General features: G+C 36.9%; 1 protein-coding gene across 1 annotated transcript in view; it reads right to left on the bottom strand.

The window, feature by feature from the left end:
• Nucleotides 1-22,221, bottom strand: part of ALG13 (ALG13 UDP-N-acetylglucosaminyltransferase subunit) — a 66,828-nt gene that overhangs the window by 5,244 nt on the left and 39,363 nt on the right. Inside the window, 10 exon segments of the mRNA XM_032329855.1 lie at nt 1,524-1,564; nt 6,119-6,280; nt 13,347-13,512; nt 14,728-14,799; nt 18,024-18,104; nt 18,430-18,485; nt 18,588-18,620; nt 20,862-20,982; nt 21,325-21,481; nt 21,767-21,880. Of these exon segments, the coding sequence (XP_032185746.1) occupies nt 1,524-1,564; nt 6,119-6,280; nt 13,347-13,512; nt 14,728-14,799; nt 18,024-18,104; nt 18,430-18,485; nt 18,588-18,620; nt 20,862-20,982; nt 21,325-21,481; nt 21,767-21,880 (1,003 nt within the window).

Raw genomic sequence — 22,221 nt, 5'->3', positions numbered from 1 at the left:
TGACAGATGCCTACATATGTGATAAGCACAGCATAGCGTACAGACTTATTAAATCACTACACTGTACACCTGAAACTAATGTAACATTGTATGTTAACTAAAAAAATAAGAGTCAACCACCCAAATATTCAACAGTAGGGAACTGGATGAATTATGACATACCCATGATGGGATACAATACAGGAAATTAAAGAAATTATGTTGTTAAATATTTAAGGAAAAAATGCTCATATTGTTAACTTAAAAAAATTACAGAGCCTATCAAATATTTTGTAAAAGAGATAAATAAGCTATAAGGAAATGTATCAGTGTATAGTGGTTGTACATATGATTTCGATTTTCTTTATACTTTAGTTCACAAGTACTATAATGAATGCTATTACTTTTAATAAAAAATGCCTTATACATCTAATATGACTTACAATGTTTCCACATGTAATTGTAATAAACTAACATAACTGAAGGTGCAAGTAGTTTGTATTTTCAATTCTTGAAACTGCATTTGGGAAATAGTCTCAAAGAACAAAAAACCTATTCACTATTCTTAATTTATAAATGTGCGCCAGCTGGAGAAGATAGTTTTCTGGAAATGAAATGCCCAAAATTTTAGTGAAGTAAGTGTCTGGGAATACGAACTAATCTAAGCATTATCCAGGAGTCTGTCTAGTTTACTAATATCTGCCAAATCTTAAAATCCATCATTGCATTTTAGGAAATATGCCATCTTGTTATATCAGAAGTCAGGTGTATTTCGGGGGGAAATGACGTCTGAAAGAGTAAAATAAAAGAGCTCTTACCTGAAATCAGAGACACTTTTCAGGGTATTAAGATATTGTCAGTACCCCACCCTTCTACATTTCAGGGGAGTGGTGAAAATAAATGTTTGGTAAATATCTATGAACACATAACTGCTTTAAAAATAATAGAGCCCTTTAAGTATCTTTGAATCAGTCCAATTACTTTTCATATAACATGTAGAAACAACCATAAAAATGTTTCAGGCAAGACAAATGATCCATTTATTACTGAAACAGAAAAACACAGTGAAGGGTTGGCATATATATGATGCTAAATATGGAGGTCAATAAATGCTTAAGTTGTGTTGCTTAGAGCCCCCACTTGCCATAATTTAACAATTATTTTATAAGAGGAACTGAAGCACTGGGAGGGCCAAGTACAAAACTGATTTATATCATCTTCAGAATTCTTATAAAGACAACTTTTAGGGGTGCCTGGGTGGCTCAGTGGGTTAAGCCTCTGCCTTCAGCTCAGGTCATGATCCCAGGGTCCTGGGATCGAGCCCCACATTGGGCTCTCTTCTAGGTGGGGAGCCTGCTTCCTCCTCTCTCTCTGCCTCTCTCTGCCTACTTGTGACCTATCTGACAAATAAATAAAATCTTAAAAAAAAGACAACTTTTAGGCTCCTCACAGTGTTCGTGGCTTTTAAAGTTTGAGAGTCCGATTATCAAACCAGCTTACATTTTTAATCTAGAGTTTGTCAAAGCAGTTTTATCATGACTTACCTGCAATCCCAGATTGAAATAGTACTGCAAAACTTTTGTATCTAAAATTAAAAATCTTAATTTTAAAAACTAGAAGACATAAGCAATTAGAACTACCACTTAAGAGCCTTTTTGAGTAATAGTTATAAATGTAGTCTTCCTGCATCAACATCACCCTCAATTCTACCTTATAGTAAATGATCACTTACCTGCCACTACAGGTAAGATCATTTTCTGATGCAAGGTTTAATTACCAAATACATATCTTAATATTGGGCAGAAATACTACTCTGCTAATATTTAGAAAGAATCCAGTAAAGCCATTTTCTTGCTCCTCTCAAGAGTAAAATCAAGACTTTATTCTTGAGACAAGCAATTTAGTACATAACCAATCATAATGGTCTTCTGTTAATGGAGCTACTACACAGTACAAACTCATGCTCTACTAATGCCATGATTAATGTTGCCTAATAATATAACTAGCACTGTATGAAACAATTCACCTCGCTTTTACTTAACATGACTAACATACCATACCACTAGAACTCCAAAAAGAGGAGGCAGTTAAGAAAGGTAACTCAAAATAGTTATATCCTAAGGTGATAAAAACTTCTCCATAGAACTTAACATATTTCACAATAAAAACTAGATGTATGGTAGAAGAGGGAATAATTGTAGCATTCTAATTGTATCTCTAAATGTGTTTTTATTGATTGGCCTGGGATCTATACATTCTTCTAAGTAACTTGAGTCCCACTAACAAACTTCAAGTAAACCCCTCTTTCTTAAATTGGAGACCTCTGATATGTAGAAATAGATTTACTACCATTTTAAAACAATCAACTTTTATATTTTGAACCATTATGTGGGAGTATAAAGACTCCACAGTAAATAGGAGTATAGGAGTATAAAGGCTAAACTAAAGAATATCAAAAGATAATAGCAGGAAGCAAATTCACAAATGGCACAGTATTCCATTCCTTGGTGTGTGTATGTATGTTCACACAGAATTTGTATACAAATGGCCATAGCAGTGTTATTCATAGCAGCAAAAAGGAGAAAACAACCCACATGTGCTTCAACTAATAGATAATAAAATGTGACATACCTATACAATGGAATATTATTCAGCTATAAGAAAGAAGTACGGATACATGCTATAACATGGATGAACCTTGAAAATATCATGCCAAGTGAAAGAAGCCAGTCACAAAAGACCACATATTGCATGATTCATATATGCCAAATGTCCAGAATAGCTAAATCTTTAGACACACAAAGCAGAAGAGTGGTAGCCCTGGGGAATGAGAAATGACTGCTAATGGGTACAGGGTTTCTTTCTGGGGTGATGAAAATGTTCTAGAAATAGTGGTCATGATTGCACATATTTGTGAATATACGAAAAACCACTGAATTGTATACTTCAAATGGGTGGCTTTTATAGTATGTGAATTAGATTTCAAGCTGTTTTAAAAAAGGAGCACAGAAAGGGACTATAAAAACTCAAAAACATCACTTTGAAATATAATGGAGGATATCATGAAAATAACCAGATTTTAACAGAAAGATGGGAGACTGGAGGGGGAAGAATTTGAGTAGATCACATGTCAGAAAATGTTTGGAAGTAAAATAATCAGGTGCAGAATTCTTACAAAACTAGAAAGAGATAAGGGGCGCCTGGGTGGCTCAGTCAGTTAAACATCTACCTTCGGCTCAGGTCATGATTGCAGGGTCCTTGGATCAAGCCCTGCACTGCGCTCCCTGCTCATCAGGGAGTCTACTTCTCCCTTTGTCCTCCCCGTGCTTGTACTCTCTCTTTCTCAAATAAATAAAATCTTTTTTAAAAAGCAGAAAGAGATACAACTTTGGAAAAATGACCAGCAGTTCCTTGTACAACTAAACACACACCTTTCTATGACCCATAAATTCCACTCCTAAGTACTACCCAAAGGTAATGAAAGCATAGGTTCATAAAGACTTTTTCTAAGAATATTCACAGCCTTATTCACAAAAGCCCTAAAATGTAAATACCCCAGATATCTACCAACAAAAGAATGAACAGGAATTTTTAAAGATTTTTTTTTTTTATTTGGGGAGTGCATGGGTGGCTGAGTCAGTAAGTGTCTGCCTTCGGATCCTGGGATCGAGCCCTGCCTCAGGTTCCCTGCTCAGCAGGAAGACTGCTTCTCCCTCTCCCACTCCCACTCCCCCAACTTGTGTTCCCTCTCTCTCTGTGTCTATCAAATAAATAAATAAAAATAAAATCTTTTTAAGTTTTTTTTTTTTTAAATTTGAGAGGGCAAGGGGGAGAGACAGAGGCAGGCTCCCCACTGAGCAAGGAGCCCAACATAGAGCAGGACCCTGGGATCATGACCTGAGCCAAAGGCAGACGCTTAATGGACTGAGCCATTCAGGTGCCCCTAAATGGGAATTTTTATACAATGAAATACTGAGCAATAACAGCTAATGGACTACTGATACATGCAATGATATGGAAGAATACCAAAAATATGAGGCTGAGTTTAAAAAGCCTACCATAGCAAGTATATACTGTATATTTATATGAAATTTAAAAACAAGTGAAACTGACAAAAAAAAATCAAACAGTGAATACCTCTTGAGGGTAAGTAGAGGCGGGGGTAGAAAAAGACTGGGAAGGGGCATGAGTTAACAGTGAGATAATGGTATTATTTTATATTTTGATGGGGATTTGGGTTACGCAAAGGTGCATCTACTCATTTCTCAAAACGCAGCAAGTATACATTTAAGATTTGTACATTATAACTTTACATTAAAAGAAAAAAATAAACTCCAAACTCTAGTTAATGATATGTATGCTGAAGGGTTTTTTTAAATTATTTTTCTATTAACATATAATGTATTATTTGCCCCAGGGGTACAGGTCTGTGCATCATCAGGCTTACACATTTCATAGCACTCACTGGTGAACAGCACATACCCCCCCCAAAGTCCATAACCCAGTCAACCTATCCCTAACCCCCACCTCCCAGCAACCCTGTTTGTTCGTGAGATTAAGAGTCTCTTATGGTTTGTCTCCCTCCCAACCCCATCGCATTTCATTTTTTCCCTCCTTAACCCCCATGACCCCCCCACCCTGCCTCTCAAATTCCTCATATCGGAAAGGTCATATGGTATATGCTGAAGTTTTTATGGTGAAGAATGTTGATGTCTGCAATTTACTTTGGAATGCACCAAAATTGAAATGGATGACTTGATGGACAAGGAGATGGATGGAAGGAAAGACAGGCAGATCTGTGATAAAGCAAGTACAGTTAATGGATAGAATCTAAGTGGTGAATACATGAATATTCATATTGAAATTCAAGTTTCATGTATAGTATATTTGAGCATTTTCTTTCCTTTTTTTTATAAAAGAATTTATTTATTTATTTGAGAGAGAGAGAGAAAGAGAGAGAGACAGGTAGTGAGAGAGCACGACAAGCACAGAAGAGAGGGAGAAGCAGGCTCCCCACTTAGCTGGAAACCTGACATGGGGCTCCATCCCAGGACCCCAGGATCATGACCTGAGCCAAAAGCAGATGTTTAACCTACTGAACCACCCAGGTGCCCCTGGTTTTTTCAAAATGAAATGCTGGGAAATGCAAAATCACCATTATGTCCTCACAGAGTAGATCCTGGGCTGGGATAGGTAAGTGAGAGAAGAGTGAAGGGATTAGGGTCAAGCGGAAATGAAGCAGTATTAACAAAATAGAAAGCCAAGGAGTCAGTGTTTTGCCCGGCCTGGAAAGAAGAAAGGGAGATAAAAGATGAGGAATTTCATTAAAGACAGAGTTTGAATGAAAGAAAAAAAGCCAAGTGAAAATGTCTACAAAGTAGCTAGGGGTAAGTAACTAATTTCAGAGGCCAGGACCAGATAGATTTATGAATCATGTATATAAAGATGATAATGAAGTTGTAAGGTAGAGAAAAAGAACAGCATGGAATTAAAGATTTTGGTTACTATGCAGGAGTTAAAAAGTAAAAATAGAGAAGCAGCTAGAAAAATCAGAGAATTTTATAGCAAAGAAGTATAAACAAGCTACAAACAACTTTCAACTACAATTCTCTTGAGAGAGACTGCCAAACTGAGGAGTAACAAAGAACTTTCAATGGAAAGCTACTTCTTAGTTTAATTAAAATATACCACGATTAAAATCTGAAGCAAATCAGACCCCCAATTCCTCAAAAAACAAAACAAAACAAAACTTCTTAAACTTCAAAATTCACTTGGAATCCTAAATATCAAAGGCTATAACAATTTCATACACTTATGGTAGGAATTTAAGAAATGGAGAAATTTTGGTATCAATTCCTGCTTTTCAAAAAAAAAAAAAAAGTAGTTGAGAGAACAAAGAGAAAATGTTCCAGACAGACCAGTAGCTATCCAAAAAAACATCCACTTCTTGACTATGGAGAAGTTTTTATCAGCTTTCAGTTCCTTCTTTTTTTAGTCATTTACCTGGCATTATGCTCTCAGCTCAATTTCCATTTGGGCCCTACCCCTAGTAGACAATGAGAAAGAGATATGCTCTAAAAAAAAAAACAAAAAAACTTCAGACTAAATAACCCTCACACAAGTCTCAGAATCTCCTTACCTTGAGGCAGATCACTGCCACTTGGATCACAGGAATAAGGTGGAGGTGGTGGTGGTAAGTTTGAAGCCTCTCCCACCTCAAGAGGAGGAGGTGGAGGTGGTAAAGAACCAGCAGCAGCAGGAATAGGAGCAGAAAGGTATGGATAAGATGGTGAAGCGATCACTAAAAAAAAAAAAAAAAAAAGAAAACAACAAAGTAGCAAATGCACAACTGTAACACCTTATAAGCAGTAGTTCATCTTCTACTTTTGTGTCCCCAATATGGTCAAACAATTCTAATTCTTATGGTTTGACTTAAAAATTAGGAAGGTGAATTGCCCATATTCTTAGACATGCCAGTTGAAACTGGGAGCTCATTACAGGTTATTTTGAGTTAAAGTAATTACTTGAAATTAAAAGGAAAAAACTGGAAGTTGCACTTTTGACCATCAAGACTTTAAAAAAACATCAGCTAACAAGTATATAAATGAAATACCATTAAAGTAAAATTTTTACTTAGCTTAACACAAAGTTAAGGATGTTTTCAGCCATCTGCCATCCTTAGTCAAATCACAATATGTAGAAGCTAATAAGACTAAGTTACACAGATCACAGATTTAAGTAATCCTTGAAGGTTTCTACTTCATAGTATCACTGGAATATTGGGCATTCTAAACCATGACAGTTCCAATTCTAAGGACACACAGAATCTAACACAGGCTAGATTAAATATCTTGTCCCTTTGACTTTCTATACCTGTGACTATAGCAAAAACAATATTCATTCAGGAGTTTCAATTTCTGACGTAAGAAATTCAAATATAATTATGTTTAAATATGAATACATTCTTCCTCTATGAAGATAAAGGAAATGAAACAGTTCCAACATAGTAAAAATAAGTATCTCCTATACACATACCAGATAAATTTGTTAGATTTGATGATACAACCATTCAATTCAATCATTTTAGCCAACTTAGACATTTAAGTACTGAATTTATTGTGTTACCTGCACTATAATTTTAACCCTGAGAAGTAGAGAAACCTTAGTCTCATTGTTCAATAAAGATTTAAGTTCAGAGTTGTAGAACACTTAAGTTTAGTACAGGAACAGTGTATGTAAGCTGAATTTGTTATTCTGATAATTTAGCAAGGAGAATTTAAGGTCAAGTATTAGAAATAATCCTTGTTTTTATTCACCAACATAAATACTTACAATATACTTACTATAGCCTTTATACAGTTTCAGGCTAACAGTGATAGTGGATGTCTTAGGGTGATTTAAAACTTGGATAAACAACTCTACACCTTGTCCAGTCTCAAAAATGGGCACCAAAAAATGATTCTTACTGTATCTAAATTAAACAGCAAAATTTTAAAACATGCTCAACTGTTTTTGGAGTTTTGTCATGTATGCAGAAATCTCTACTTTCACAGATTTAGAAGAGGCATTTAATTTTTAGAATTTATCTCCAAATATTCAGAAGGCTTTATAAATTTGTTTTCTATAAAGTAATGGCTTTTTCAACAAAGCTCCACTTATATTCCTTTTAAACTAGCATTCAAATCACACCATTTTAAAAAAAATAAAAAACCAACTACTAGACATGGATAGCTCTTAAGTAAGTTCTCATGGGCCTGAGAGAATCCAGAGCAGAAGAAATTTGGAGATTATTTTATCTGAACTCACCTTCCCTGAAAATGCATATTATAGTACATCCCCAAAGAAAAAGCTTTTATAATTTCCAAATGTTCTAGACATACATGAGCATCTCATTTACAAACTTAACAGGGCTCTATGGGTTTAACAGAATTTAAGGGATAGCTCCAAAACAATACAAACTTTCCTAAAATATTAATGGAAACAAACATAGTACATTCAAAATGCTTATTTCCCCTGTTTACGAAGCTACAGTCTGTTTCAAGACGTTTCAGAAGAGCATATGAATATACAAAGTAAGGTGTGACTTCTCTACAGATCAAAGGGCTGGGTGGGGACTTAGATGCAGTGAGGTGCAAAATTCAAGGGGCCACCAAAATAAAACCTCCAAAAAATCCATTATGAGTAAAATATCAAAGTTCTAAATGAAGACAGGATCCAAGCCTGCACTTGCATGATCCAAAGAGTTCCTCACTCAACTCACCCTAAGCCTGGCCCACAGACCCTGTCTTTATTTAAAATTTTGATCCTTTGTTCACCATGGATTTTTGGGGGGCGGATTACTCTTGGTTTTTAAAAAATTACATTAGGGGCACCTGGTTAACCAGGTGCTTAACCTTTATTTGTTTATTTCAGAAAGAGAGAGCTTGCACACACATGCAGGGGGAGGAGCAGAGGGAGATGCAGACTCCCTGCTTAGCAGGGAGCCCACTATGGGGCTCAGTGCCAGGACTTCAGGATCATGACTTGAGCCAAAGGCAGACAGTGGACAGAGCCACCCAGGCAACCCAAGCATCCAACTCTTGATATCCCTCAGGTGATCTCAGGGTTGTGAGATCAAGCCCCGCATTGGTCTCTGTGTTGGGCATGGAGACTGCTCAAAATTTTCTTTCTCCTTCTCCCTCTGTCCCCCTACTCCTTGACCTGGCTCCTATGTATATACATGTTCTAAAAAAAATAAAGTACATTAAAGTTTTATTTACCTTGATTACTGTGGTTTTTTGGCACTCTTAAATTTTCACTAGTCTTGGCCCTAACAAAAGCCTTGGGAACAGTTACCAAAGCTCAGTTAACAGTATTTAATGCCTATGAGGAGATTCATATTAAAGGCAATCATCACATCTAATCACCTGGCAGTAAGTGACTTCATAATGGAGGATGGGTTGGGGCTGCCAGAGAGACACATGAATAACACAATGGGAAACATGAGCTGTTTCATCTAGAGGAGTGAAAGGAATGTTAAAGACCGATTAAATAGCAGCCATGACCTAGAAGAGTTACAGCTGAGGTTGATAAGCGACTCAAAGAACAAGAAGTAAAATACATTTTTAGAAGTATCTACACAGAACACAACCTGGCATTTAAATGGTAAGCTTTCAAGGACTACATAAATGAGGTACTCCAATGCTTGATTCACCTGTCATTTCTTCTTATGCTCAGTAGTCTCCAAAGCAGACATGTAATACTTTTCCTTGCAATTAGCACAAAGTAGTAAAACCAGGGTCTACAATAACACTTTCAGTGCAAACTTTCTATGCTCATTAATGAACATATATTGAATGTTTTTATTCCAGGAACTAGGCTAAGAACTTAATTTTTAAATTATAAGTGAATCAGATACAGAGAGCAAATCACAAGAAACTGTTTTAAGGTGGACACTATCCAGGCCAAGAAATAAAACTCTGCCAGTCACTCCAGAAAACATGTTTGTGTCCTATCCCAATTACAACCCTCCTTCCCACCGTAATTTAACCATTACCCTGACTTTCACAGTAATCACTCGTTTGGGGTTTTAAGAGTTTTGACCTCCAAATGTGCAGCCCTAGGTAGCTTTTAAAAGTTGACGTCTTGAATCTCTTTTACTATTGGTCTTTTCTCCATCTCCGTCATCTCCTTTCAGTTTTTCTTTTGAAAAATCTGGGCCTTTTGACCTACTGATTTTCCCACAGTCTTTAATTTTCCTGATGATATAGTCACGGTGTTTCAGTATGTTCTTCTGTTATTTCCTGCAAATAGGCAGCTAGATCCAGGAGACTGATCAGACTCAGGACTGATTTAACACCTCTATAGATAATGTTTCTGCAATCTTTACAGCTAACTGCTATTTAATACCTATTCAGTAAGGACTGCAAAATAATTATCTTCACTGATTAGAACACTAATATACAGAAACTTCCCTTCATCTGTTTGGTTACCCAGTGGTACAGTTCATATAAGGTAGGCAGGACAAAGGCTTTATTCTTTCACTTTATTTTCCAGTTAGGATAATGAACTGGCTTATTTCTCCTAAGGTGACCAATTTTTCAAAATTTTTATAAACATATTTTTATCCCCAGGGGTACAGGTCTGTGAATCGCCAGGTTTACACACTTCACAGCACTCACCAAAGCACATACCCTCCCCAATGTCCATTACCCCACCCCCCTTCTCCCAACCCCCCTCCCCCCAGCAACCCTCAGTTTGTTTTGTGAGATTAAGACACTTATGGTTTGTCTCCCTCCCAATCCCATCTTGTTTCAAATATCATTAAGAACTTTTAAATCCAATGTATTTGATATGTTCCAGTCTGCTGTAATTATCATTGTTGAGACTCAAACTGCTCTATCTTTGGCCAATGGGAACCTCTTCAAGATGGCTCCTGAGTTCTTCTGACATGGCCCCAGGAGTCTAATAGCTTCTTCACTCTCTGGTATGAGAAAATGATATAGGCTCATCTTGAACATTTCCTGCCCAGACCTGGAATCAGCAGCCATTTCTCCACAAAGCTGCTTGGTTTTAAAATGAGAAATGTATTTCAAGACCACAAAATGAGTGCTAAGAATATTCATTGTTTCTAGGTCTTTTCAGTGGACAGAGCTGGGAAACATACACATATATTTAAAGATAAAACACCGGAAGTTATATTGATACTTCCAATTCAAATTTGAGACCATAAAAGCTTTTCTTTAGCCTTATTATATCCATATTACCTTTCTTCCATAGTTAGACTCCTGGTTTGCAAGGGCACAAGGAGATAAAATTAGAATATCCCATACTCATTTGTTTTAGGCGACATTACACAGTCTCAGAATAACAATCTGATTATCTAGATAAAAGAATCTCATGTAATTACTGAAATGATTAAAAAAATTCTTGGCACATGGTCTCTCAACTCTATTTCAAAGAATAGCCATACAATATCTACATTGTCCAAACGTAAGGTTATCGCTATTATACAGTGTATTCTCCACCTCTTAACCCTCATTGTCTTAACTCTTAAAACTTACCATTAGGTCTTATGTTGATGTCTTTGTTTTGGTAATCTAAAAATCAACTCATTCTCTGGTACACTGATGTCCATCTAATACAACTTTCCGTGATAGAAGAAATATTCCGTATCTGTGCTGTCCAAGACACTAGCCACTGGCCACATGTGGCTTTAAGCACCTAGCATGTGGCTGGTGCAAGTGAGCAACTGAAGATTTTATTTAACTGTAATTAATTAAAACTTAAATTGTCACATGTGGCTAGTGATTACCTTATTTGACAGCACAGTTTTAGTAGATTCTTCAGGAAGGGCTCAGGCAAGTAATATTCTCTGAATTCTTACTGCCATTTAGGCTTGAAAATCAGTTTTGGTTGGATATAAAATCTTTTACACATTCCGTATTTTAAATGTTATTTCATTTTCTTCTAGCATGAAGCACTGTTGTCAAAGTTTGATGATTATCATTTTGTTTTATACTCCATACGTTCTTTTATCTAGATAATCAAAGGACCTTCTTTTTCTTTGAAGTCTGATCATTTTACTAGAATTATCTTGGTGTTGGCTGTTCTGGGTCAATATTCTCAGGTATTCAGATTGTTGTTTCAATATATAGTTTTATTTTAAAGTTTTTCAATTGCAGGAAAAGTTTTCTGAATTATAGTTTTCAATATTTGTTCTTTTTCCTTACTTTGGTTTTCTTCTTCAGAGACTTCTATGAGTGTTTGATCTCCTTTGCCTAACTTTAACAAGTCACTTTTGAATCTTTATCTTCCTTTTCTTCGTTTTAGATTCCCCCTCCTTCTTACATCTTTCTTTTAAAGCATTATCTGTTGTATATATTTGGTCACATTCTTTATAGTTTAGTCTTAGTACCTGAAATCACTTTCTGCCATTTTTAATGCTTTTCTGAGTTCTGTCACTTCATTTGAGTTTTTCTAATTCTGACTTGTTATTCTAAGATTTTTAATTCCAATTATTCTTTAATGTTTTATATTATTTATATCTTTAGCTCATTCTGAAATAGTTATTAGTTTGTTTCACTGGCATATTTCTGACATGCTTTTATGGTCTATAGGGATATTATTCTTTTTTTGTTCTTAAAATATCTTTGTATAGGGTTTCATTTTGGTGCTTTTCCTTTGTTACGTGAAATTATTTTTCATGAACTTTAGAATGAGATAGATACAGGGTAATTTTGTTTTTGTGTAGCGTTCAAAAACATGGCTGCTTTCTGGGATTCCATGGTTCTATTCTCCTCTGCTTTGGTCTGGACAGATCCTTTTCCCAATTCCAGTCAATTCTGATTCCACTCCCGGCAGTGTCTCTATCCTATCAGGGAGCCCTGGCAGGTAACTTTTGAGGGTTCTTAGGGGCCAGATTGCTCTAAGCCCTTCAAGTCCCTTTACCATGTCCCCCAAACACTCACCTAGTACTGGCGAGGTCAAATCCCCTCCCAGGCTTAGCTGCTCCTTCCAAACTGGCCACCCCACTTTCCAGTGAATTCTTATTAGCTTTTGGGGTTCTTCTGTTCTCAGGTCCTTCAGACAACCTCCCCGATGCTTCCGTCTTCTTGCTCCCACACAGACCCTGATAGCATGCAGGTCTTGTGACTGGTGATTTGTCCCTCCCTGCTTAAGTTTTGGAGTTTGTGGGGATACCTTGTCACCTAGTTCATTGTAAATGTTGCCCATAGGTTTTGGATTTGCTATTTCTATTTTTATTTGAGGACTCAGATTAAATAGCTATGCTGTTGTTGCCATCAGCTTTCCAGAATTCTGAGAATTCTAAATTATGTTAATTCACTGGAATTTCATGACCACTTCATAAATTGGTACTACCAGTAACCCCAAGCTCGTAAGTGAGAAAGGCTCAGTAACTTGTCCAAAATTACAGAGGTAGTGAGTTGTAAAACCAAAATTCTAACCTAAGTTTCTTAAATTCTAGAGCCATATTCTTTCTTACAACATTCATGGGAAGATGTACATGGCAATGTATTTCACAGCAAACTTTTCAGGAATTACTTCCGTGAAGCGTGAAACACCTCAACTTTAATCCCTGTATAATAAACTTAACTCAGTTTAACTAGTAAAGTCCTCTAAATTTTCAGTAGGGTAGCAAAACAATAGCTACAAAATCATCTCAAAGCCAAATTTGCAAGAAAAAAATTAGAAACCCTGGCTCTTAAATCTCATGGATTCCTTAAATACAGAACATACTTTATTAAGTAGGTTAAAACAAATTTAATACTACAAATTAAAGTAACCCTATCTAATCACTAGAATTGTTGCATGTGCATGTTCATGAACAGGAGTTTTCCCAAACTAAGCAACCACTAATAACCTACCTGGCCTGCCCTGCATAGGTGGAGATACAAATAGAGGCTGCATAACATTCTGTGAAGAAACTGAAGTGGTACTACTAGCTTGATTAGCCACTGCACAGTTAGGTAAAACTGAAGCTGGAACATTATTGGCACAGGAGGCTGCAACTGCTGAAGAATTTACCATCACCTGTAAGTGCAGAAGAAAAATTTAGGAAAGTTTAGTTATTTCTCAAACACTGTTTCTTATCTGAACCTAAGTTTCAAGATACAGTATTTAGATAACTAGAACACTGAGAAATCAATCTTTATGTAAAACCTATATAAGGTTATTTCCTTCAAAGACTACAATTAACTTCAAGATCTTAATTTTTAAATGTATTTTTCTGAAAAAATAACACATTAATATGATTCAAAGATCAAGTATAAAACTGTATACAATGAAATGTTTCCTTCCAATCCATATCTCTTCCCTCTGCCTAGTTCCTCTCCCCTCTCCCCAAACAGGTAACCTCTGGATTTCCTACATATTATCCAGAGATTTGTATGTTTGTTTCTACATGTGTATACATTTCCCTACACTAACACACACTTTTTTTTTAACAGAAAAGATGCTTTGCTTTTTTATGTGTAAACTTCAAGGGACTGCAATTTGTTTTTCTCATGGGGCCATAGCACCCAATACAGCACTGGGCACAGAGAGATGTTCACTACATAGTAGCAGACACTTATTGAACATGCTGTTCTCAATGCAATCTCCATTTTCTTACCACCCACTGCTGTGTGGCTGCTACCCATTCCAGTCCTCAGAAACTGCATTCAGTCACCAGTGGTCTTCATGGCAACAATTCCCAAAACTCTCTTGCTAGTCCTTATGGTGCTTGACCTCTTGGTAGCAACTGATACTTGACTACCCCTTGAAACATGTTCTTCCTGAGGTTCCCACAGTAATACATTCTCCTACTTTTCCTCTCTCCTTAACTATTCCTTCTCTAACCCTTTGCTAAAATTTGGTGATCTACAGGATCTGTTCTGGATGCCCTTCTCAATCTCCTCCTTTCCCAGGATTATCTTATTCACTTCCATGGTTTCAGCAACTTTTCTGACACTAGCTCCCTATTTTTTACATTTCAGTTTCAGTAAATGAAAGAGACTTGACCAGTAATTTATTTTAATTCACTCGTTACATAAGAGGTTCAGAACAGAAGGACTATCAGTAATCAAACACCAGCACACAGACCAGTGTCTGGAACACAGTAGATAATCAATTTGTTGAATTTTACTAATCACTGTGCCAGGCACCACAAAGCACAATAATACTTAAATATGATGAAGGACAAGGACAATAAAAAGAAAAAAAATCAGCCCCCCCCATTTGATTGCTTGGTAACACTATTAAGATTACCTTCTGGGGGTAGCTGTATGAGGTAACTGTGTCCTGAGGAGACATAGAACATGGTCTTCTGTCCTGAAGAGACTTTAATGAATACAGAAGTACAGTTAAATAAAGATAAATCAAGAAACATGCTTTGTTTCAACATCTTCTAGAATTAAGTGAAAAGTGATCTGTCCTGAAAGTACTCAGATTTGGAAGCAACTACTGAGATACTGTTCCAAAAGGTATCACCCCAGTGCCTGATTTAGGTGACTATGCTATTTCCCATCCACAGAGAACCTGATCATATCCAATTCTAGTCCAATGTAGATACTAAAATGTAGTGGAGGATATAATTTGAACACTTTTTCAGTGGCCTTTCTTGCCTTAAAAGCTTCAAAATCAGTAGGACCAACAACAGTTTTACTAAACAAAAGCATTCCATCTAAAAATGTAGCTTGGGACAAGGGTGAATATCTGGTTATTCAGATATATCCTATCTAAACAGGATGAAGTATAATCTGAACACTATGCCCTTCTGGCTCAAGGTCTTTGTGAAAGTATAAATGATTTTAAAAGGTGCAGTTATAGGGCGCCTCAACCCCCTCAGTGGGTTGAGCCTCTGCCTTCGGCTTGGGTCATGATCTCAGGGTCCTGGGATCGAGCCCCACATCGGGCTCTCTGCTCAGCGGGGAGCCTGCTTCCCCCTCTCTCTCTGCCTACTTGTGATCTCTTTTTCTCTGTCAAATAAATAATTTTTTTTAAATTAAAGAAAAAACTTATTTAAAGGGTCAATTATTCTTGACAAATTGTCATGACAACAAAAACAAAACACCTAGCAGCAGAAATTGGTTTAGCAATGATAAGAGCACAGAGGGAATCAAGGGAAGTGATCACAGAAAGCAAGAGGAATCATATGGATGATGAACCCAACTTACCATGGATTGCACTTTTCTAAAGTCAGTTTTCAAGTACAACCAAAGCACCTGCTAAAAAGTAAACTTTGGCTTTGATTCAGAGGGCCCAATGTGAATGCTGAACAATTCTACAGAAAGATTTAGTTGAGAGTTGAGCAGAGAAATGAACAGCAATAAATATTTGTGGGTTTTTTTTTTAGGAGGCTCTGTGCCTAAACATCTATAAGTCCTGCATGGTCCTTTCCCCACAGCATGCTGTGAAGAAAAAATTACTTAGAAACTTGCTATAGACTTGGTGACTAGGGAGTGGGGAGTGGAGCACATCCTGAAGAGACTGGAAGCCAGTGGGGATGTATGATAAAGTTAAGTTCAAAACAAAAAGGAACATGTGACAAATGAAATTAAAGGGATAGAAAGAAATTAAGTATCAAAAAAAGAAAGAAGGAATTAAATATCTATTCTTGTCATCCTTAATGGTGAGATTTTTACTTGTTTTTTTCCCACTGGGGTGGCTATTTCAAGAAATAGCGTAAGAAGCATATGACATGAGAATACTAATGGCACAGTGAGAAGAAAAACTATTCTTCTAGAAGGGGTTAGGAAAGGGAAGGAGAAATAAGGGGAAGAGAGTAATGTATCATAGTTTTCATTCCTAAGATGTACTGCCCAAACAGTGAAAATGAAAATTTAGTATGTAAGATTAAGATTAACGTAATTAGAGAACAGAGGATTGTTATTCAAGCTTTTACAAATATTCCAGTTCTCCTGGGTACATGGTAACTTGTTCTTCCTGGCCCCAACTAAAGTTAGGTGTGGGCATGTGACTTACTTGGTCAGTATGAGCAGAAATATTAAAAGCCAGTGTTCAATCACCCTATCTCTGTTCCTGAAAAGTGGCTGAAAGTACACATGTCCATCGGCCTGGATGCCCCGAGTAACTATGATGAATAAAAACCTGCTACCAACCTACATCAGACACAGAACATGAGCAAGAACAACTGTCCTGTGTTAAGCAGCTAAGGCTGGGGGGACGGGTGTTACTGCAGCATAACAGCTTGACTGGAACAGTAATTTGGTAATTAGAAGTGGGATGCTACTCTAACAAAAACCTAACTTGAAAAGGAGATAATGATTTGTGTTTCTTAGGGAAGGTTTGGAAAACAATGTTAATTTTGTGTTTTGATTACTGTTGGCAGAGTTTAGCAACATTTTTTAAGACAAGATGTGTATAGAAAAGGAGTTTGTAGGCAAGAACGAAAGGGAATAGAGAATCCTTGAAATATAGGGACTTACAAGGTTGAAGACACAGCTGCTTCAACCAAAGCTGTAAAATATAAAATGAGTAAGTACTTTGAACAATGAAGAGCAGTTAAAACTTGGCTTTGAAGCAAAAACCAAGTTGTTAAAATCTGATTGCATGAAGATATTTCAAAGCAAAACTCCAACTAAGAATGCAACACCCACTGAATCCTTCCAACTGGAAAAAATGTCTCATGGAAAAGCCTCCACCAAAAGTATGGCTCCTCCATCCCTAATAAGCTCAAGGTACTTGTAATCAAATAGAGACACAGGGATAAGAAGGCAAATTATAGCAAATCTAAGTAGTTTATCTATAAAGAAAAAATTGTCAGTATGGCTATTGGCATATGAAACTAAGAGGAATCATACAGAGAAGCAGAATAAATTAATCACGCAGCCAAAGAAACTATGAGCAGAACTAAAACCATCCAAGTGAGATAAAATGACCTCTGGGCCCCCAATTTTCTCAAAGTAAGAAGCAGGCTGAGAAAGCTGCTCAGCTGCCAAGAAGGATTTTTCCCCAATGCCTGCTTCAAATATGACCAAGGAAAGAAGGGATTGCAGCAACTAACAGCCCCAGAAAACAATGAATCAGAGAGCCCCTCCAGAGAACAATACCCATGCCTAGGCTGGGGGACCCCACAGTGGCTGTCCATGATGTCAGGATTGCTACGGCCATTAACTTTTTCTCCCATTCCCCCACCCCTTTCTGAATGGGTATTTTTACTGCCATTTTTCAGTCCCTGCTCCACAATTATAAACTGGGTATCTAGTGGTTAAACAACTCTGTGTCTTTGGTTTTAGTGAGCCACATCTGGACCCAATGCACAGAGTACTACACATTTCCCAGAAACTTTGGCCTTTAAGTTTAATTACACTGAATGAGATTTTTGGATTGCCTCCCTTGAGGTGGAAGCAAGTATTTTGCTTCTGGGAGGGAGTCTGAGTTCAATGTCATGGTCCTTAGTGCTGTTAAAATATGTCCAACTTTTTGACTTTCAGGCAACAGAAGTTAGATACTTCAGTGGAACATACTCTGGCTAATGAAAAAGAAAGTGACAGGTGTTATCTCCAGGTAGAAGCTCTAAGAGCCAGGGCGCCATTCACTACCTTTTGGTTCCTCCCTTGGCAACCATGAATGGAGCTTCTATCAGCCTGAGTCCCTGAGCAGAGCCCTCCTGTAGACCTCCACTGGACACAAAGCATAACCAAGAAACAAACTTTTGTTATATGAAGCAATGACTTATAGCCCATCCTTACCAAAATATCATAATAAAATCCTCTTAAAAATGATCGCTGCCAATGTCTGAATTTCCTCTTCTATCAACACATTAGGAGTATCATTAAATAGATTAATTTCAGGGTCTTAATTTATTCATCTACAAAATGGGAATGAAGCCCTAACTACCTCATAAGATTATTCTAATTTAAATACATTTATATATATCACTCTTAGAACAGTGCCCTAGTACACAGTAGGAGATATAAGTGCTTGCCATTTTTATTAAATACCTACCAAGTTTGCTGTAGATTCAGTTGTGCTATAAACACCTGAAGTTTCATAGTCTGGTTCTAGGGAATATAGCCAAAGTGAAGTAAAAAATGAGCATTATTTTATAATTTAAAATTGTATAAACAATGATGAATGTCAGATTATATCTAGATCTCACTGACCTGAAGGATAAATATATTCTTCATGATATCTCCCTATAAAAAAAAGACAGAAGAAGTGTTTATGTAGGGCTTTTTAGCTCAGCAGAGCCAGATGGCCAGCACTTGCTTTTTCTCAAGTTTTATGGATATATATTCAGAACTAAAATGTATACGTCCTTGAAACAAGTGATCTGAACTTTCATACTAGTGATTAACAGATATTGAAGCCAGATACTGACTGTGAACAGGACAAATTTCTCCTCTGAAAATTCCCTCAGCTCTTAAGAGTTCAGGCAGAAGTGAAAAACCAGCTGTATCCAATTTTTCCAGTCAAGCAGTAGAGTATGGTGATTAAATTCACAGGTTCTGGAGTTACGGATGTCTACATTTGAATCCTGATTAATTTACACCACTTTAAGTGGGTTATTTATCTTTGTGCCTCAATTTCTGCCCTATAAATTAGGGATAATAATACCAAGATCATTGGGGGGGGGTGAAAAGAACAAAGTATGGTGCTTGATATTTAGTAAATGGTGTCTATAAAGTAATTGAGTATAACCCATATTATGCTTAGGTGGACATTAAAGGAGTATATCCTGCCTCATCCATTTCTCAGCCTGTTTTAAGTAAATAACATATTTTAAAATTGGTTTGTTCTCAGGAGAGCTCAGTGGTCTAAAGTATTTTTATCTAATACTACTATACCACTGAAATGTAGAGAAAGTTAATCATCGACTGGACAGCTTTCCACCAAATAAACCCCACAGGTCAAAACTGGATTTGATTCTTACACATGTCACTTATCAAACACATACATGCAACCACTCCAGACAGCAGGATTTAAGGTGAGAACAAAGATTTGGTTACTTTGAATACGGCACTACAGGTGAGCAGTACATCTGAAGGTACCCACCAAGCTAAAGGGAAAAGACAAAAGGGTCATGCTGAGTAAAAGAGCGGAGAATACACATCCTTGAGCACATGCATGCACATGCATGGGGACGAAGTCTTCACAGATCTTTCTTGTGCTGGATGTTTTGTCTTCAGTAAATTCCTAAAAATACCTATTTTCTTCTACATATGTAGAAAGAAAAACATCACAAGAAAATAAAGAACCTGATTGTTACATCAAGCCAGTGAGACTGCCTCATACCTCCTTAATCTACCCAATTCCTCCAGAATTGCTTCAGTAGAACTGTCTGTCACTCATACATCATTTTACAGTAAAATGGTAAAAATAAGCACACCCCATGGTGAGGGGCAGTATAGCAATTGTTAAGGACATACACACAGGCAAACCAAATTCAAAACTGATCTCTGCCAATCACAAAGGACCATATATTGCATGATTCCACTTAAATGAAATGTCTACAATAGGCAAATCCATTAAGGTAGAAAACAGACTTGTGGTTGCCTAGGGTTGGGGGGAGGGATGGAGAGTGGCTACTACTGAGTACAGAGTTGCCTTTTGGGGTGATAAAAATGTTCTAAAATTGATTGTGGTGAGAGTCATGCAACTCTGACTATATTAAAATCACTGTACAGTACCCTTTTTAAACAGGTTAATTATACCATTATGTGGATTATATATAAAAAAAGCTGTTACAAAAAAGTTAAATCTCTGCCACTTACCAAAGGGTATGACTTTGACCATGTCATTTGCCCTTTGAGCCTCAATTTCCTCATATATGAACAAGGATTCCTCATATATAATTTCCTCATATATAAACAAGGACTCCTTAGAAGGATGCAAAATATTAAATTATAATATAGTTATTTAGTCCAGTGGATGACCAATAGGATACAATAAAGAGTAACGTCCTAAGTCTTCTTTGGACATCTTTCTTGGGTAGACTTCTTTGGACAATGAAATTATCTTATAGCAGTCTCATAAAATAGCAGCTAGTCACGGAAAAGTCCAAAATAGTTCCATAAACAAATGGTCCTCACCATAACACAAGTAGTGTCTTCTAATAAGGAATAGGTATTTTCCATACTAAAATCTCAACAAATCAAACTCACTAGAAGACCTATGCAGAGAGCAGGAAGTAAGCTGTGACAATGTGGTGGCCTATAGAAATAGAAGTCTGTCCTGAGAAACTTCAAACATCTTGAAGAAATATCTTCAAACACCTAGAAAGCTCTGAAACAAGAACTGATAACTCATTCAAAATGAGCTACCAGAACACTATGAGACCCCCTCAAACCAAAACTTTAAATCTTACTTCACAGCCCTGATGTACTAATTCCACAAGAATCATCTTTTAAAGAAACATTTAACTGTAACTGACTCACCACTGTCAGTCTGGCCACTGCCCTCCTCTGAATTCAAAGTCTGTTTGCTGGAGCTATGTCCTCGCCTTGCAACACAGTATCTTGAAGCAGCAGGAACCATTGTAGTGGGCCCTCCATGATTCTGTACCAAACATACACACATATACATGCAGTTCAGGGGAAAAAAGCTAAAATATATCTTAATGTACTTTAGAATAAAAAAATGTGAGAAAATGATAAACAGAAAATATTAGTTCATACTATGTAAGGCAAGATTATTGGTCTACCTCTACCCATTTTCTCTAGAAATAGCTTTAAAAAAGTTCTCCTCTTCCATCGTTAAAAGCTCCTAAGATAAAAATTCATGTCTTCCAGAAGTGCTTGATTTGGTGGTTTGTCAAAAAGCTAAAATTTATTCACACTGCCTTTACTTTAAAGAAAAAGAGAAAGCAAACAGCTTTTGAATAGAATTTTACCTACTTACAGGTAACGGTGGATAAGCAGTTTCATCCCCTTCTTCAACTTCATAAAAGGTAATGGTTTCTTCCAAGCCCCTGGGCATCTGTCCACTCTCTGGGGCAAAGCTATACTGGCACTCCTTATTCATACAATGCATCTGGCGGTGACTACGTCGGAAGGAACTTAAGTATCAAGTAGTTCAGAGAAAAGGAGAAAAATGATAAAATTTGGTGGTAACTTATTTGTAATTTCTAAGTAACAGTTCAAACATCTCAATGTTAACACTTTTTTTCAAAAGATTTTATTTATTTGACATAGAGATCACAAGTAGGCAGAGAGGCAGGCAGACAGAGACGGGGAAGCAGGCTCCCGGAGCAGAGAGCCTGATGCAGGGCTTGATCCCAAGACCCTGAGATCATTACCAAATTCACCCATTTTATGATTTTCAACACTTAAAATTCACTTACCGAGATCTGTAAGAGAAGTTATCATAGCTCTGGCAACATCTTTTACCTGGGCCAGGGTAAAAACCAACTTTAGGGCCCTCCATGTTATGCCTGTTTATAAAGCGAGATGAATCCCTAAGAATGAAGGGAAAGGAAAACAAAACTCTTTATTCACTAGTGCTTAAGTCATCAATTCTTTTTTTTTTTAATATTCTTTTTTTTTTTTAAGATTATTTATTTATTTATTTGAGAGAGAGACAGGGAGAGAGAGCATGAGCGAGAAGAAGGTCAGAGGGAGAAGCAGACTCCCCATGGAGCCGGGAGCCTGATGTGGGACTCGATCCCGGGACTCCGGGATCATGACCTGAGCCGAAGGCAGTCGTCCAACCAACCGAGCCACCCAGGCGTCCCAAGTCATCAATTCTTATACTTAAATAGAATTAACACACCTTTCTAGAAATGTCCTAATAGAAAGA

The sequence above is a fragment of the Mustela erminea genome, chromosome X, assembly GCF_009829155.1.
Source record: "Mustela erminea isolate mMusErm1 chromosome X, mMusErm1.Pri, whole genome shotgun sequence".
Classification (NCBI taxonomy): domain Eukaryota; kingdom Metazoa; phylum Chordata; class Mammalia; order Carnivora; family Mustelidae; genus Mustela; species Mustela erminea.
This window is presented reverse-complemented; position numbering and strand designations above follow the sequence as displayed.